The sequence below is a fragment of the Teleopsis dalmanni genome, chromosome 1 (genome assembly GCF_002237135.1).
Source record: "Teleopsis dalmanni isolate 2A chromosome 1, ASM223713v2, whole genome shotgun sequence".
Classification (NCBI taxonomy): domain Eukaryota; kingdom Metazoa; phylum Arthropoda; class Insecta; order Diptera; family Diopsidae; genus Teleopsis; species Teleopsis dalmanni.
The window spans coordinates 66,410,212-66,427,887 of NC_051846.1; the positions used below are offsets into that span (position 1 = coordinate 66,410,212).

At 27.1% G+C, this 17,676-nt stretch overlaps 1 protein-coding gene across 1 annotated transcript in view; it reads left to right on the plus strand.

The window, feature by feature from the left end:
- Window positions 1-17,676, plus strand: part of LOC119683244 — a 222,246-nt gene that overhangs the window by 192,179 nt on the left and 12,391 nt on the right. Inside the window, exons 19-23 of the mRNA XM_038096886.1 lie at window positions 3,776-3,916; window positions 6,058-6,091; window positions 9,165-10,291; window positions 10,425-10,949; window positions 16,288-16,382. Coding sequence (XP_037952814.1) covers window positions 3,776-3,916; window positions 6,058-6,091; window positions 9,165-10,291; window positions 10,425-10,949; window positions 16,288-16,382 — 1,922 coding nt within the window. The remainder of the gene's footprint in view (window positions 1-3,775; window positions 3,917-6,057; window positions 6,092-9,164; window positions 10,292-10,424; window positions 10,950-16,287; window positions 16,383-17,676) is intronic.

Below are 17,676 nucleotides of genomic sequence, written 5' to 3' on the forward strand. Positions count from 1 at the left end.
AGTGTATTTAATTTAAATATCAAGCGTTGTGGTAATATTTAATTGAAATATTTAATATAATTAAAAATATATTTTTTATAATATAAATATATTTTTATACAACAGAATATGCAAAATTCGAATTTCTGTATATCAGAATTTCTCAAATTTGCTTTAATTTTTCTTTTTCTTCACTTTGAAGGCATTAGCCTCTATAATTGAAATTTTCAGACTCTAATATTTCATAAGAATTCTTGATATTATTTACCGCTACAAATCAAAGTTTTTAAAATTCTATCCAAACAAATCAAATCCTTTGTCCGGTTGGAATCTTCAGTTGTGTTTACATAAAAATAAAAACAATAATATTCAGCCATTAACAGAAGAGACTTACACTTCATTTTGGAATCAAATTATGGAAGCTTTTATGGGTATTATGGAAGCTTTTATGGGTATTAATCCCCTTAAAAACCATTGTAAAAAAGTTTTCAAAATCTTATTTTTTATGGTACATCACTTAGTAAACGATTCCTTCAGTTGTTATCAAGAATAATTACAATTAAACAGTGAAAACTATTCAAACTGTACACAATCACTGTATCTTGATAAAACCATGATATTACAGTTAGAATCTAGTATTAGAACGATAAATATTTCTAAGCCATGTATCAATTTTCTCTACACTGAATTCCAAGACACAGGATACATCCTGCTTTAAGAACACTTTAGTACATATAAAAGAAATGGGCGTGGTGCTAACATAACATAACATATTACCACAAAATAATGTTTATGATAATATTAAATAATTATGTTATATGAGAAGGGAAAGAGCAACGATATGTTAATTGTGGAAAGTAATATCTGCTTTATAATTGCACAGTCTATATAGAATGTGGATTGAATATGCTAGGGCAGCAGTGGCGAACCCATTCACAAACGCGCTTCAAATATTTAAATTGTTCTATTGTGTAAATTTTAATTTGCGGAGATGTGAGTTTTCATAAAAGTTATTAAACAAAAATGTCATTATTTGTATCGGTAACGGTCTAATTATAAGGATAGTGTGTATGTCACAGAAATTTTTATTTCAGCGATGGCAACAGTTTTGTCATTCATTCGATAGAGAATTTCGTTTAAAAAAATTATAATCAGTAACGAAAAATCCTTAAAAAAGATTCTTGAGCTTCAAAAAGATATCTTAAAATTATTTTAACTCTATTTTTTGTGTCAACCATAGACAGTAGATAATTGTCTATAATGGACACTTACACGGAATAGAAATAAAAAAGACCTAACCAACTTTACAACTTTTTATGTGATATATTTGTCATTACAAATACTCAATATTTTATTACTTATAAACAAATTCCTTTCAAAATTAAAATATTTTTAAAGCCATATAGTAATTTCAAATGTTATAGTCTAGTTTCGATGTAATATGAAATAAATCTTCTCATGTTTTAAGAATCACAAATCAGTATATTGTTTTTGTATAATTATATATAACTTTATTTTCTATTCAAGTCTGATTAGTCAGACATTATTTTCGTTTTTTACAAAATATTTTCTACCAACCTTTAGTTTCTAATCAGATTTTTGAAGAATAGTTTGTCTAGAATGGCGATAGATTTTCAGTTCTTCAATAGTATCGTGATAATTATATAGTTGTGTTATCAAACTTGCGTTATAAGAACTTAGATATGAAGTATGCTTTAGGGTTTGGTTCGCAGAAAAGGTAATGAAATCTTGGATACAGTACGAGAATACTACGAGACTTTGAGAAGACTTATAAAGAGTATATATATGTTATATTAAAGTGTCTACAAAGTCATATAAACTCTCGAATCGTTTGGGTTTTATAAACATAGAATAGGTACTCTTCTTCACAAGCTTGTTAATTGATTCGGTACCATTAAATGCTTTATGTGCAGATATTTATATTCGTTCTAGATATAAAATTTCGGTGGGTTCAAAAATTAAGATATATAGAATACCAAATACTTATTTTAGTTAATTTCAGGTGTTTATATTTACATGATTTATAATGTAAATATAAAAAATACTTAATAGAATATAACTAAATAAATTTTCGTACAAAAGAGAAAAATCTTATGAAAGATATCTATTATGGAACATTACGTATCATTACAAAAAAGTATCATTATATTTATAAAATTTTAAGAATATATATAATGCTGCATGTTTGACCATTTTATAATAAAAATTAATAATTAATTATAATTATGTATTCTTTAAAGATTTCTTAAATTATATTAAAATTACCTACACTCATTTACTCATTATATCCCACCATATATATTGTACAAGGTTATCTCTTCTTATATGCTTAGTAGTTGGCAGTATAAATAAGTAAATACATAATTACAAAATTTAATTCTTTACTACTAGTAGACTTCGTCGAGTAATTAATAAAATAAAATGTTATTTTCTCGGCAGTTTTATTGTTGAATTATAAGCAATTACATATATTTGGTTAAGCATTGTTTTTATTTTAAAAAAAAGTTACGCGTATTGTGTTCATGATCATATAACACATGCAATTTAGCTAAATATTTACCCTATTAATTTTTTAAGTTGCTTTTCTAAAAGGCCTAGCATGTATTTACAGAACTAACGTTACTGCTTAGGATTTTTTTTAATTAGTGACGCATTCTAAACTTGAGCTATTAAATCGGGAAGAATAGAATTTATAAGATCTTGATCAAGTGAGTCAAGAAAAATAACACTCATTGGACTGGAAGATCGATCTGATAAGAGCTGGCACTCTCTTCCATTTAGAAATTTTAAAAATTTTGTTTTGTTACTGCAAAGTTTATAATACCTTATGTATATTAGTGCTTAAAAGTGTACGAACATTACAATGATATATTTTGGATGGCACTTTATTTGAAGTGTATTAGTTTACATAATTAAAGATAATTACTTTTCTTAATAAAAATGATTAAATTTTCAATTAGTAAGTTTTTGGGCCAACCGTGCAGCTATTTTGGATACTGCCACATATCTGCCATATCGTCCTTAAAAAAATAAATTTGGTTAATTTTTTCCAAAGATGATCTGATGATTATTGTACGAAGTTTTTTCAAAGATAATGTATGATTTACTGGATCTATTTTGTACAAAAACCACAGACGACTTATTTGGCACTATTAGTAACAGCTGCATGGTTAGACTACGGATTAACTTGATTCAAAATCAAATATTCTTGGATATCATAGTTTTCACACCAATAAGTCTTTAAAAATACTTATTTAATATGTTATTATATTAAATGTATATAAACTATTTATACACATATATTAAACAATTATATTATAATTATTTGATACTATAGCAAAAAAAAAGATTTATTGTAGTTGTAAAAAATACTAATTAGAGGTGTTTAATGCAATTTTTCACTTACTAAAATAAAATCTAAAAATCATTATAATAACTGAGCAATTAGAATATATTATTATCTAATTAATAATTACTAGAAAAAACTGATTAATTTATCTAAATATATTTAAAATGGAAAAACGTTTTAAATTAAACGTTAAAAAGTAATATATATATTTATAAATTTTATTTAAAGGCTACTACCAAAACTATTAATCAATAAAAATATACTGCCAACTGAGCAAATTCTCATTATTTCATACCCAATTTCTCTAAGTTTAAAGTACCCCGTTTACCTTATATCGCATATAACTATAATATTAATATAGTAAAAAAAATTAAATTAGTAAGTCTATACTCTTTACTAAGTAATATTTTTTTTTACATTATATAGAACAATTAGCTTGGTGGCAACGTTGGGATAAGACGACACTAATCATTATATTGGTTTCGATATTTGCTCTACTCTTAGCCGTTGTCATCATTTGCTGCATAATCATATGCATATGCCGACGCCGAAGACGTCAGGATAAATGTAAGTACACCTATTTTGTAATATAATGTGAACTATTCCACACAAATATATATAAGACCCAAAGTATTTGGTAAAATTAGAATAATTATAAAGCTATTATCAAAATATTTTAGATTATTATTTCAAAGTTAGGTTTATTATTTAATTTTTTTTTGGAATCCTTACGAAAAAAAAATTTACTTTTTAAGTTTTTTACTCAAGCCATAAATTTTAATTTTCTGTTAGTGACCTGCAGTTTATTTTCACTTGATATTAAATAATTTTATTTAAATTTATATTTTCATTAATGATTTATTTTTTTTAAGCATGCAAATAATAAAGTTTATTTATTTATTATTTAATTTTTTAAATAATTTTAAAGCACGCTTTTTACAATGTACTTCGCTGCAATTGAGACTGCAATTCAAATGAATGAAAATGCATGTGCCAATCCTATTAAATGCATTTATTCTGTTAAGCATTTGCCTGCTTGCTACTTGTATACTATATTAAGCTGCTGCCCTTTTAATTTGAATAATTAAAAAATTAAAATTTCAATAACTGAATTACTTCAAAAATCAACTTAATATTTTTTAACTTTTAAGTGCAGAAAAAACCGAATCAAATTTTAAGTGTCATTTAAAGGACTCTTGCATAAATTTTAATTAAAATTTGACAAGTACTGCAAAAGCTTATACATAAAATAATATAATTTTATGTGTTTTGCAGTGCACTTTAGCACATGATACAAAAATTAATATTATAAATTGCCTTTCTTTGAAAAAATAAATTCGATTAAATTCGTTCAATTCCATAGCAAAAAACTACAACAAATTGTACACAAAATTCTACACTAAATGGCAAAATAATATTACATAAAATAACATTTAAATTAATTTATATTCAACTGTTTGTTTATTTTTTTCACGAATCCAATTAATTTAAAACTTACCCAAACGTATAATATTTAAGTAAAAAAACTCTATTAAAATGTATGCAAAAAATATAAAACGACGCCTAAAAGCATGCTGCATTATTACTAATTTGTCTGCATACTCAAAAAATAAACTGTAATTTCACTTAAAATAATATTAGTTATTTTCATTATATACATATACTAAAAAAAAACGAAATAAATAATAAACAGAATAAAATGTTTTTGTGTAGTGGGTGTGGCTATACTGTTCTAGCACAGACAGGACATATAAATGCGATTTTTGTAATAAAGACATATGCGCTGCCACATACTCATTCCAACTGCATTTGTTCGAACTAAACCTTTATTTTGTAAATATTTGTAATATTCTTAACTAAATAAAATGTTTTTTTTTTTCTATTTTTATATATTTAACAAAATTTCGCATATTTATATTGCAACCGTATTAAATGCTTTTAATGTGCGCTTCATCAATGCAATTTGCAACAACCAAAATACAAAACCAACTTCAACATCAACTAACCAATACACATCAACATAACAACACAACAACACAACAAATCACACACATACACACCGACAAATCAACAAATTTGAAACTACAAACTCAATTGATAAATACTTTTGGCTTCGAATCAAATTGATTGATAAACAAAAACTTTGAACAAAACCTGAAAAAAATGTTCATAAAAATTCAATTAAAATGGTAAAATGAATACACTTAACCCAAACATTACAACACAAATGCTTTGCAAAAAACTTATTGAAAAAAAATTTTACAATAAAAAAAAAAAAACAATAAAATGACTTCCAAAAAAACAACAAACAATTTAAATTTAACACATTTATTACAAAAATAATCGAAAATACTTTAACAAAAATTGCTGCTTTTAATTATTTGCTAATTTGTTTAAAAAAAAAATTGTTGCTTTAATGCCTGCCAACGTTTTTTGCTAAATTTTTTAATGTTTCGTAAAAATAATTTGGAATACAATTAAAATTATTTAAAACAACAACGATAAATATCAATATCGATATCGTAAAACAAAAAAAAATTTGAAAAAAATTGATATCGAAATGAATTTAACATCTGACATTATGAAAAATGCTTTCAAAACACATACAAACATATTCGCTGGTAACATACTCACACATACATATTCTTCATGTACGTTTACAAACATAAAACGTCCGCCATTCCGCCATTTTAAATTTTATATTGAAGATCACACGGATATAACCATTAGCGCTACACAAAGGTAAGCACTTCAATTCACTTTTCTCATATGAATAAATTTAATAAAAGAATTGATAATTCATTATTGTATTTATTATTGTATCTTAAAACTAATAAGCTAAAGACGTCTTAATATCTAAAAAACATTTTTTTTTAATAATTTGTTTTTATATATCAACTTTTTCTTTGAGTGTATATTAAATGTATCTCAATAGAATCACAACACATTATTTGAGCAACTGTATGTTGTTGTTGTGATTTGAGTTAGTGCTATTGCACACTTTTACTCTATTGTGGCTGGGGTGCTTATCCCTACCCCACACTAAACTTTAGCTATACTAGAAACAATATCGTTTATTTATTATCTAACTGATGACGGACCGTAGATCGGCATATCTTTCTGTGCGTCCTTAGGTGGACTTAAGGTTTGTTAGAGCGGGGTTAGGCAACGTATCAACTTTTGTAAATAATTTTAGGGCTCTATCCTTGATATACTTCTCACTGAGTCGATTCTTAGATCTCTATGCATGTCTGTTGTTCTAATATACCAAAGTCTTCTTTACGGTAGTATTTGAGGCTTTGCTGTATCAATACAATGAATGAGTGAATGAAGAATTGATTTTAATCAAATGACTTCAACTAGTCAGCTTTATGGCTGAGATAATCGTTTTTTAACTCGGTTAAGAAAATTACTTAATATAAGAATGCATGAACTATTAAGCCATCATAAGTAAATTATAAAACTGGATAATGCAATATTAGCGACTTAGCGAAATTCATAGAACTGTCAGGTAGCTCTACCTTCACCTCATGGAGTCTTTACCTTTTTAAGCGCTGAACTATGTACGAATTAACGCTATTCCTGTGATACCACAAACTTCTAAAGGCTAAGAAATAAGATTAGATATAATATATTATTAACTTTTCTGCATTAAAAGTTTTGTCACGCTTTTATTGTACAGAAATTGTTTATATTATAGCTAAATAGTCATGAACTATTTATAAAAAGTAGTAAAGTTAGAAGGGTTCGAATAGTAATTAAACAAAAACCAAAAATTTTTTTAAATAATTCATTGAAATTTGGTTGATCATACAACCTTAATCGAATAACGCTATATCGAGTATGAGTACTTCATCATCAGTATCTGGCGATACTCGAAACAGCGTTGCATGGTCATCTTAATTTCAATAAATTAATTAAAAGTTTTTGTTTTTGTTGTTTTATTAGTGTGCGAACCCTTCTAACTTAAAAATAGTTTATTTTCGTCATAAGGCGAGTCATATTTGACTATAAACATTAACATTTAATATAATTAGTTTAAAATAGTTTCGAAAAAGTTTTGTTTAAACTCAAATAAAATCAATTTCCTTGATATATGACAGTTTCTAACTTCATAAGCTAATAATAACAATTCAGTCATTAAAGTGAGAAAGAAAATTGAATATTATTTATTTCGATAAATAAAGTAGAAGGTTTAAGAGATACTTCTACATAGCAGTAGAAATTTTTATAAAATGTTATCAAATTAAAATTTAAATATATATGCACAAATGAAAAGTCTTTCGAGCATGAAGAAAAGAGATTCAAGTAATATTGTATTCAAATTATATTACAAGTTTTAAATTCCTGTCAAAACAAATCTCAAGAGATACTTCTATTTTATTTTCCTCTTCTCCCAGTGGAGCATAGGGCTTCCACCTTTTCTGGCAGGTACCCCAATACGACTGCTACTTCCCTAGGGGTACCATCTGAATGCTTGACGAACAATGTTGTCAGACCTAAGAGAAGCATTCTTAAAAAACAACTTCAAATTGTACGCAAATAGTAATACTTGCAATAATATAAAACTCTTTGGCTTCATACCTATTTTATAGTTTAATATTTACCATGGATCTCCATATGGAGAAAAAATTTTGAAGAATATTGTGAGCTCGAAATGTAATTTAAAACGCAGGCTTCTCCTCTGTTGCTGTGCGGTACATCATTTTGTTTAACGGCGTAGAATACCTTGAGGCGTGCACTTCCACTCATCAAAATGTTAGATTACCAATGGGTTTTTTAAAATGACATTCAGTTTACAAAACTGCAGGTTCTATTACAACATGCAATAATTTAAGAAAGATTTAATTATTTTGTGATTTTGCTAAATTTAATAAAAGCCACTGTCTTTACTTAAATATAATGAAATCATACTATTATGTACCACATTATGTCCCATTCTTCCCGCAAATACTTCCGCTTACTGACAGTTTTGCTATATTTTCTTATAGTTCAAGTCATGAAAGATTACTAACTTTTAGATTTTCAAAGGCTATAATGATAGCCCTTTCGGGCTTCCACTTAAATGTAGTGGTAGCATACTTTTATCCTTGAGTTCCATAGGGGTCCAAATCAATCCGAGAAATTTTGATAACATATTAAAGTTAATGGGTATTAATATAGCTATATGGCTTGCATTCACGCCATATATCAGACTAGCATACATGAACTCAATTCCTATTAAGGAATAATGCAATGAAAGTAATTATTTTAAGTTGCAAAGAATGCATATTGCAGCGAAATATCTCCGACGTTTGCTGAGAACTTATTGTTTTATGAATAGACCTGCTTTAAAAAGTTGAGGGCAAAGAGTTGAATATTTATAATAAATTATGAGAAAAATACAGTGTTTTATCTCATCGGTATTAACTAAAAATGTAGTTGCTATTCTGTTAGCAACCTTTACGAATTTTCAGAAACTCATATAATTCGATTCTATTGAGATCATAATATATAAGTGTTAATTTATATTAATGTTGAATATAATATTATTTATTTAATAATAGCATGCTAAAGTGAATAACAATTTTTAATTTATAATTATATAGTATATAACACAACTAATTTTAATTTATTTTTTTTTTTTTTGAATATTTTTCGTTGCATATGCACTTTAATAATATGTGTGTCTGTGTGTTTTGTAATTGTTGTTGCTTGTTATTTTGCTTTTTACACAAAAAACAAACACGAAACCAACAAAATAACACCATCCTCACCGTTATTTGAATATCCTCACTAAATGCCAACAAATTAATTAAAATAAATATTGGCTCAGCGTGCTTTCATATCAGCCGACAGTGCCACAAGTGGGTGTGGCCGTGCCAGTACCAATACAAGAAGTCAAATTACAGCCAACTAATCCTCCGTCAACATCACTATTAGCACCACAATTGCCTGAGCAAAAATTAATTGTTTCACCCACAAAACTCACTAATCCCACAAATAACAGCACAACCAATACCAACACAACTACGCCCGCCACCACACCCAACTTAAACGTTAAACATAGTCAGGCGCCCAAGTCGCCACCACGTTGGCCGCTACGTCCCGGTGTTATGGTGCACGTCAGCAGTGACACAAAAGAAAATTTAGCGGTCAATCGCATGACACTGAAACCCAACACAACATCAGCATTAGCATTCCAGCATGTGAATGATAGCACACTGTCATCATCTTTGTTCAATGCTTCATCATCTACCTCCATACTTAATAATACACCAAGCACAGCACAAACTTCGCTGCAAAATGCATCCACACAAACGCAAACAGCAACGCTGGGACGCATAAATACAAGAAGTAGAAGTGTGGATCGCAGTGTTGGTGGCACACAAAATAGTGCATGTCAGACGTTGCCGCATAGAACCTCACCACCAAAGAATATAAGCGGTATAGTTAATACAAGTAATCAAATTTTAACAGTTGGTAATATGCAGCGTGCTGCTGCTGAGGAGAGGCTGCATTTGACAGTATCACCAACGCCTTTAACAGCTGCTGTATCGAGAAGAAGTACAGTTCTGCCAACCACAATAGCAACAACAGCAACCACAAGTGAATCGACGCCTTTTAGTACGCAACAAAGTGAGACTGTTGGCGCAAGAACCAACACAGACGAAATACAAGCTGACACTCTGCCAGAAATTGAATCGGAAACTATCGTTCAAGCACCAAATAAGTCCACCAAAGTCACACAAAGCAATTTACAGCGAGTGGAAACGTTTTTTGTCAATATTTTCAGACGCACAAAGCGCACGGATACAACGCGCGACAGTCAACGTAGTCATGTGGGCTTATTAGGCGGTGTCCTTAGTGGCGCTAAAGTCTTCTGGAAACGCAACGAAAGCGATGACAATTCACCATTCTCCGCACAACATCGCCTCAAAGGCATACGTAGCAGTGGCAGCGGTAAATAGTTTTTGTTCATTTTTGTTTTGTGATTTTCCACACTTAATTTTGCATTATTTTAATTTAATATTATTTTTCGTTTTTATATTATTTCAATTTGTGTTTTTAATATTTTGCCTTAACATTGATGTAGTCACTTATAAAAAGACGCCTGTACTCACGCAACACAACGCTAACGATAATGTAAATAATAATAATGACACGCCTCTAAATGCTAGTAGTAATGAAAAAAGTAATGCTATTATTAACACCAATACCGCCTCAGTGCCAACGGAAATTGCAGCAACAGTCGCGATCGCCTCACCCAGCAATACCCTATCACGTGCCTCTGTGACATTTCAAACGCCTTCATTAATCAAGGCTACAACATCACAAACTCAGAGCCAGCCTCAAACTCCAACTCCAACTCTAACTCAGACCCAAGCTCAAATTCAAACTCATACACAAATACAAACACACACTACACCCACAATGGCGCCCTACAGCGCGACTACCCGCAGCACTGGCAAATGGAGCGCGACGAAGAACCAACAACGCGGCATATTGAAGAGCCCGATTCCACCACCGCGTCCGCCGCCGCCATTTCATACAGCTCCTCCGCCATTACAGAAACGCAAAGTCTCTACCGTAGCTCCAACAAAAGTCGAACGAGTACAAAGTAAGAAAATTTAAGCTCCTTCATTTATTGTTTTTTTTTTACTTTTTATCACACATTAAATCATTTCAAATTCACTCAACTATTTTATGAACAATCAACCGTTTTATATATACGAGCAAATTTGTATATTTTTTATTTAACATAAAAAACTTAAGAAACAAAAACTTTCGTAGCTTAAATACTTACACTTTATCACTACAATTTTAACTTTTTTTTAATAATTTTTTATATACATGTAAAAAAAATGTGTGCTGTTAAAATGTTCGCTGCGGTAATTAAAGGGTTAAACCTGGTGTGAAGTGAACATATTACTTTTGGCACCCAATTAGTTGCCGCGTTTGGTTAGTTCCCAAACGACAGCGAACTTAGCAGTCCTCCTTTTTATGGGTCCGCTGTGCAGAACTGGAAATATTCAAACTAAATTATGATTTATAAAGTGCAGTCAAGTAATTTCGACCCCACGAAAGTTGACATTTTTGCACGAAAAGTATCCGTAATTATATACTTAAGGTTATCAGTGAGCAATTGCTCTACAAAGTTCATATAGGACTACGATTAAAATGTGAAGTAGTAATGAAATTTTATATACTTTATAATTATTTATTATAACAATTATTATTAATATAAACTTGTTTATGAAAGCAATTATAATATATTACAATATATTATATATTAAATTATATATGACAACACCCTATACGCAAACTTTTATCGCAGGAACTTAAAGCCGGCCATGTTCTAATATATTTTCGAGTAGCGAGTAGATGTAGTAATAATTACTAGTAATTTTGCAATATATTATTATCAGGCATTGGTTGGATAAACTTAACCACTATGTTATTTGGTGCAACAGCTGAAGAATTGTTCCACTTTATTTACTGGGACTTAAGATTTAACCCAATTAAAGCTTAAGTGATTTAAGGTTTACTTCATTTGACTAAAGCAATGATGTACAGTCTATGGATCGCATGGCTCTCACTATTTTTGAAATTCTAAATGGCTGCTTCATATGGTGCCTCTTATTTTAAATCAGATTTCTACATTAAAGAAAAAATCTTCTTAAATTATATGACTCAAGTGTAATATATATTTGATATGAAGTTATGGGAAACTCCTCAGTTGTATCACTTGAGTCTAAAAAAAATTTGTTTTTAAATTTAACTTTCAAAATCAATTATGACAAAAGAGAACTATTTTACTAATTCAAGGGTTTTTAAGAAATAGTAAATTACAGTAATAAACTCATATTTTTAATTAATTAATTTTTTAGCTGACCAAAAATTATATTTCAAATACTGCCAAGTAATCATCATCTTTTTAAATATTAGTTAGTTTTATAAATCCATATATACTTATTGTACTACAGGTGTCTGTCTGGTTTCAAAATAATATGTATTTTTTTATAATTGTTGTAAACCAAAAGACGAAGGCTACTTTCAAAAAAAAAGTACAAAAAAGTAAACCGAGATCACTTTTTGGCAAGTAATCGAAAAAGTATAATTCTTAGGTATTAATCAAAGTGTTAATCTGAATCAAATTTTCCATAACTTATATTACTATTTATAAACACAATTTTTTTATACATTGGAAGTGCTTATTACAACATTCTAACATGGTCTCCATGTAAACATTAATTTTTTCCAACAATCATATATCGGCCACTAATAGATTAACATGAGCTTAAACTGCATTATCATCTATAACTAATTTCGATTAGAATTTTATGGTAAAATTATTTCTAGTACAGCTTAAAGCTTTTACTCAAGAAATGATACGAATTTTCGCACAGAAATTAGGTCTTTTATTAAAAAATAAATAATTACGAATCAATCCTTTTAGGCCAATATCAAGTACTTAAAGGATCAAAAAGATCTTAAAAACTGGATATTGATCTGAGAGGATTAATGTTTATGACAGAATAATAATATTTTCTAAACGGAATTTTTATTTAAATAACATGAATATATACTGAAACCCTTAAGATGGAGAAAAGTGAGAAGTGTTCTCATATTGTATGTTCATTATACGTAAATTTATTTATTAATAAATTTTTTTTCGTATAGTCATATTATTCGATGACATTCGTTTTGTGATCAAATAAACAACCAATATTGGACTCATTTACTTAATATACTACAATCAGAAAAAAATGGCGATTCTCATAGTTAGAGCATAAAATTGCTTGGTGTTCCATAAAGAGACACTATACGGTTGATATAGTGTTTTCCCCTTAAAAAGTGTTTTTTCTTTTCTAAAGATAAACTGAACATAGCAAACTCTTTCCCATTTTTAAGATTGTTTTCTATAGCCATATGCTTCGATAAGTTATTACTTTTGACAGCACAGTGTTACTAATCCATCTAAATAAATTGTCTTTAAAAATTGGATCCATTTAATCATATATAATTTATAGATTAAATTATTGTGATTATTTGTAAGCTCAATTTTAATTTAGGTTAGTGTTTATAGAGCTGATTCACAGCTGTGTAAAATTATTGGTCCATTTCCCATACTCAAAAATATATAACATATGAAGCATACTGGTATGGTCTCAAAAAATTATGAAATTATGAAATTAGAAAATACTAGCTTAAGAAGCTTTCGAATTGAAAAAAAACATTTTAAAATTAATAATGAATATAAATTAATATAGATTAAAACATAAGAATTATAGAGTTGGAAGACTGATTAAAGAAATTAACAAAGCAAACTTATATAGGAGATATAGCTGAAATCATTCTAAATAGCATTTTAGGTCTGAAAATATGTCTCAATTATAAATAATAATAAATATTCAAATGCAAAAACTTCTAAGATATTTTCAACAGTACACATTTTTTTTCAATTTTTAAAATTTCTCTAATAATTTTTATATATATGTAATATAGCATAAAAATATTTGAAATGTATACTATCACAATCACAATCACAATTTTCATAGTTTATCTAAATGTTTTCTATAGTAATTATTTTAATTTTTATTTAAACTGTAAGTAATCCTAAACGATTCATCGTGCGAAGTACTCATTTAACAAATAATATCAAGTAAGAAATGTTTTCAACTTGTGTAAATATTTATAAATTACTGTAAATACATTTAATTCGTTCCGAAATTCTACTTATTTATTTGTTTATATAATGTTATTTTAATTAAAAATTTTTATTGATTTTTTATTGCTCGTATGTGTCTTGTATGTATCTTAAGTTCCTTGAGTTTATTTATTGACGAGTTTTATTAAAATTCTAAAAACCTCAACACCTGAATAGTTCTTCAAAAAAAGCATGATTTAAATTGTAATGTTTTTTACATATTTTTCAATTATTTGCATGTTTATTTGTGTATTACAATAATTTTTAAGAAGTTCAAAAAATTTATTAAATTATTTAAATTTTAACACTCTTAAGTGATTGATCAAAATTGTAGGAATTTTAAGTATTTTATTTTATTCAAGAGTTTTTGATTTTCATCATTTAATTACTACATAAGAAATTTCTCCAATTTAAGTAATTGTTTTTAATTTTGATTTAAATTGTTTCATTTTCTCGTTTATAATTTTAAGATTTATCCAATTGAAACCAAATGAAGCACAATAAATACATAAATATTTCGCTTAACGACAAGGATCTTCAAACATTACAAAAAAAAAATTCATATCCTGTTGCTTTATATACAAAAATATATTAAAAAGATTTTTATAGTTCAGGAAAATAATTATTTTTTATTTACTTAACGTTAACTGAAGACAACAATATAAATTATATATAATATTGAATAGCCCTTAAATCCTTCATTACAAAATAAAAGATAACAAAAGAATATACAGAGGCAAGTGACAAACCGATTGGCTGACATAACCTTTATATGGGTTCCTCTACATAGGAGTATAGAAGGGAACGAGAAAGCTGATAGTGAAACCTGCTTTGGTCCTTTCCTAAATGCATTTCTAGCGGTACCGATTTAGAAACCATCAGGAAAAGTTACCTCGGCTAAAGAATGTCAGTTTGCTAATAACAAATGAGAGACACTTAAGTCATGTGCAGATTAATATGGCTCACATATAACAAAAATAGATCTTGAAAACTTATCAAAACTGGTTGTTGGGAACACTGCAAAGCTCACTGCAGTTGTTTCTGGTCAATGGTGTAAAGGGACCCACGCAAAAAAACTGTGCTGTCCTCAAAATCTTTACTGCAGAAGTTGGAAGCCTGTAAGAAAAATAAATCATTAAACACTTGCTCTGTGAATATCACAAGAAATGAGTTTTTAGAAAGTTATTTCTTTGACTGCTTATCAGACTGTACATCGGTAAAAGACGAAAGACCTATTAAATACGAGGGAATGAATTTAATGTATATTCTTCTATATTATCTGATTGCCTGCCACTGCAATTAACCATACAATATTACAATACAATATTTTGTTCACATTAAATATATAAATATTTATTATTATTTTTTTAATAACAAATAAATATTATGAAATCTATTATTAAATGTTAAAAGTAAATAAATAATTTAATCAATTATAACTACTTTTTAATCGTATCTTGATACAATATATATAACATAATTACTGAAATACTATTAGGAAATAGTTGGTTATTTACTGTTTTTTATTAGTATAGAATTATAATGCTACTATACTATACTAGATAATTAGGAAAAGTAGAAACTACTTTTTATATAAAAACAAATTGGATCAAAAACAGGAATAAACCATTTCCAATATGACATTATAGAAAGTTTAAAGTAAAGAAAGTATATTCTTAAAGCTGTAATATAATAAATTATCATATATTGTTTCATTAATTCTTGCCCTTGAGTATTACTAAAACAAATTAGAAAAGATCTTCAAAAGCACACTTTGCACTTATATATATAATATTATTATTATAATTATATTTATAGGATATGTTAGTAATAAATTACATTTTAAAAAGCGCATCAATGGGATATGCATATTATTATACTAAGTGAATGTTGAACGATCTAAGGTCTTTGGTAATTTTGTTATAAAATGTTAAAATAAATATTATTTTATAAATATATTTATATTTTATATATTTTTATTTTTATTCTTTTTATCTAATTTCAATATTTTATTATTAAGTTTTCCGTCCCGAATATTGTAAAATAATTTATATATTTTTATATAAAATTTTTATATTCTTATTTATAAAATTTTTGTTTATATTATTTTTTTTTCTGTTTATTTGTAATCCCACAACAAAATTTGCTGCTCAACTCAAACAATATATAAAAAAAAAATAAATATTTAAAAATTATTCCAAAACACAAAACGTACGACAAAACTAAAATGATTACAACTCCAATGTAGTAAACGAAAAGTCATCTTCACTGGGGGATCCATTGACGGAACCTGGCGAGTATGAGAATCTACCATTTCATGGTCTGCAAACGGCTCCTAATAAGGTATATACAAATATTTTCTACTTATTTTTGCTGCTTATATTAATTTTAAAACAAAATATAAAACTAGTAGTTTTTTTAATCGTATTGTGTAAACATTGCTAATACTTTTCGTCACAGATATATTTTGTACGCACTCTCTTTCAGTATTTTTGAAATGAAACAATCACATAATCACAATCATCATCACTACACAAATAACTTCTCATTGCTCTCATACCTACATACAAAATATATATGCTTAAATAATCATTTCGTACTATCGCTGTGTTATCTTAAATCAACTTGTAACTCATATTTTACATATACAATATAAATATATATATATAACTTCATAACCTTCTTTTCTGGTATTTGTCATGTATAAAATGGTAACTCATACGCCATGTAGTACTTATGTCATTGTGTATTATTTAGAAAGTAAAAATTTGAGCAAATGCTAAAATGCTTTTATATATTGAAAATCTTCATTTCTCTTATTAAATATCATTTAAAAACATTTTTATTTCATTTATAAAAATATCAAGAATTTGATTTATTCTTCTGTTTGCATTTAAATTAGAAAAAACAATTAGAAAAATATATAATTTTTGCCATTTTTATGTATATATTCTATATTTTACCCAATAAATTGTTGTCGTTCTCTATGAAATTATGTAGTATTTTTCTTTGAGTTGTACATACAAAACATATTTATAATAAATTTATATACTTATTTAATAATTCGTATTTATTTCTACTTTAAGTGTATAATTTTTTTAATTTATTCTTCTTGTAGATTTTACTTTAGTATTTTATATGTAAGAAATTTTTTTTTTGTATTTTAATATATTACACTTCTATATTTATACAAACATTTCTTATTTTTAGTTTAATAATTAACCTTTAATTTCTTTATAATAATTATCACAATCAAAATATTTTCTACTTTTGGTTCTACAAGTAAGTTTTAAATATGATTTTAAAATTATTATATTCACTTAATTAACTAATGGTGATATATGTGACAGTTCAATAAAAATTTAAAAGAAATATATATATTCACGTATAATAAACATTTCTAGATATTTAGTTTAATTTTTCAGTTTAATAAGTTAATTAACTGATAAAATATAATATGCTAATACTCAACATGTTCAGTTTCAATTTCGTCATAAAGCAAAAATTAATTAATTAATTAACATTTAATTAATAAATAATAAAATTTTGTTGCTGTTATTTACTAGTGTTCAAAACATCTCTCTTCAAAAAAAGTTATTTTCATGTTTATCTCGTGTAAAACCAAGGCATTCATTAT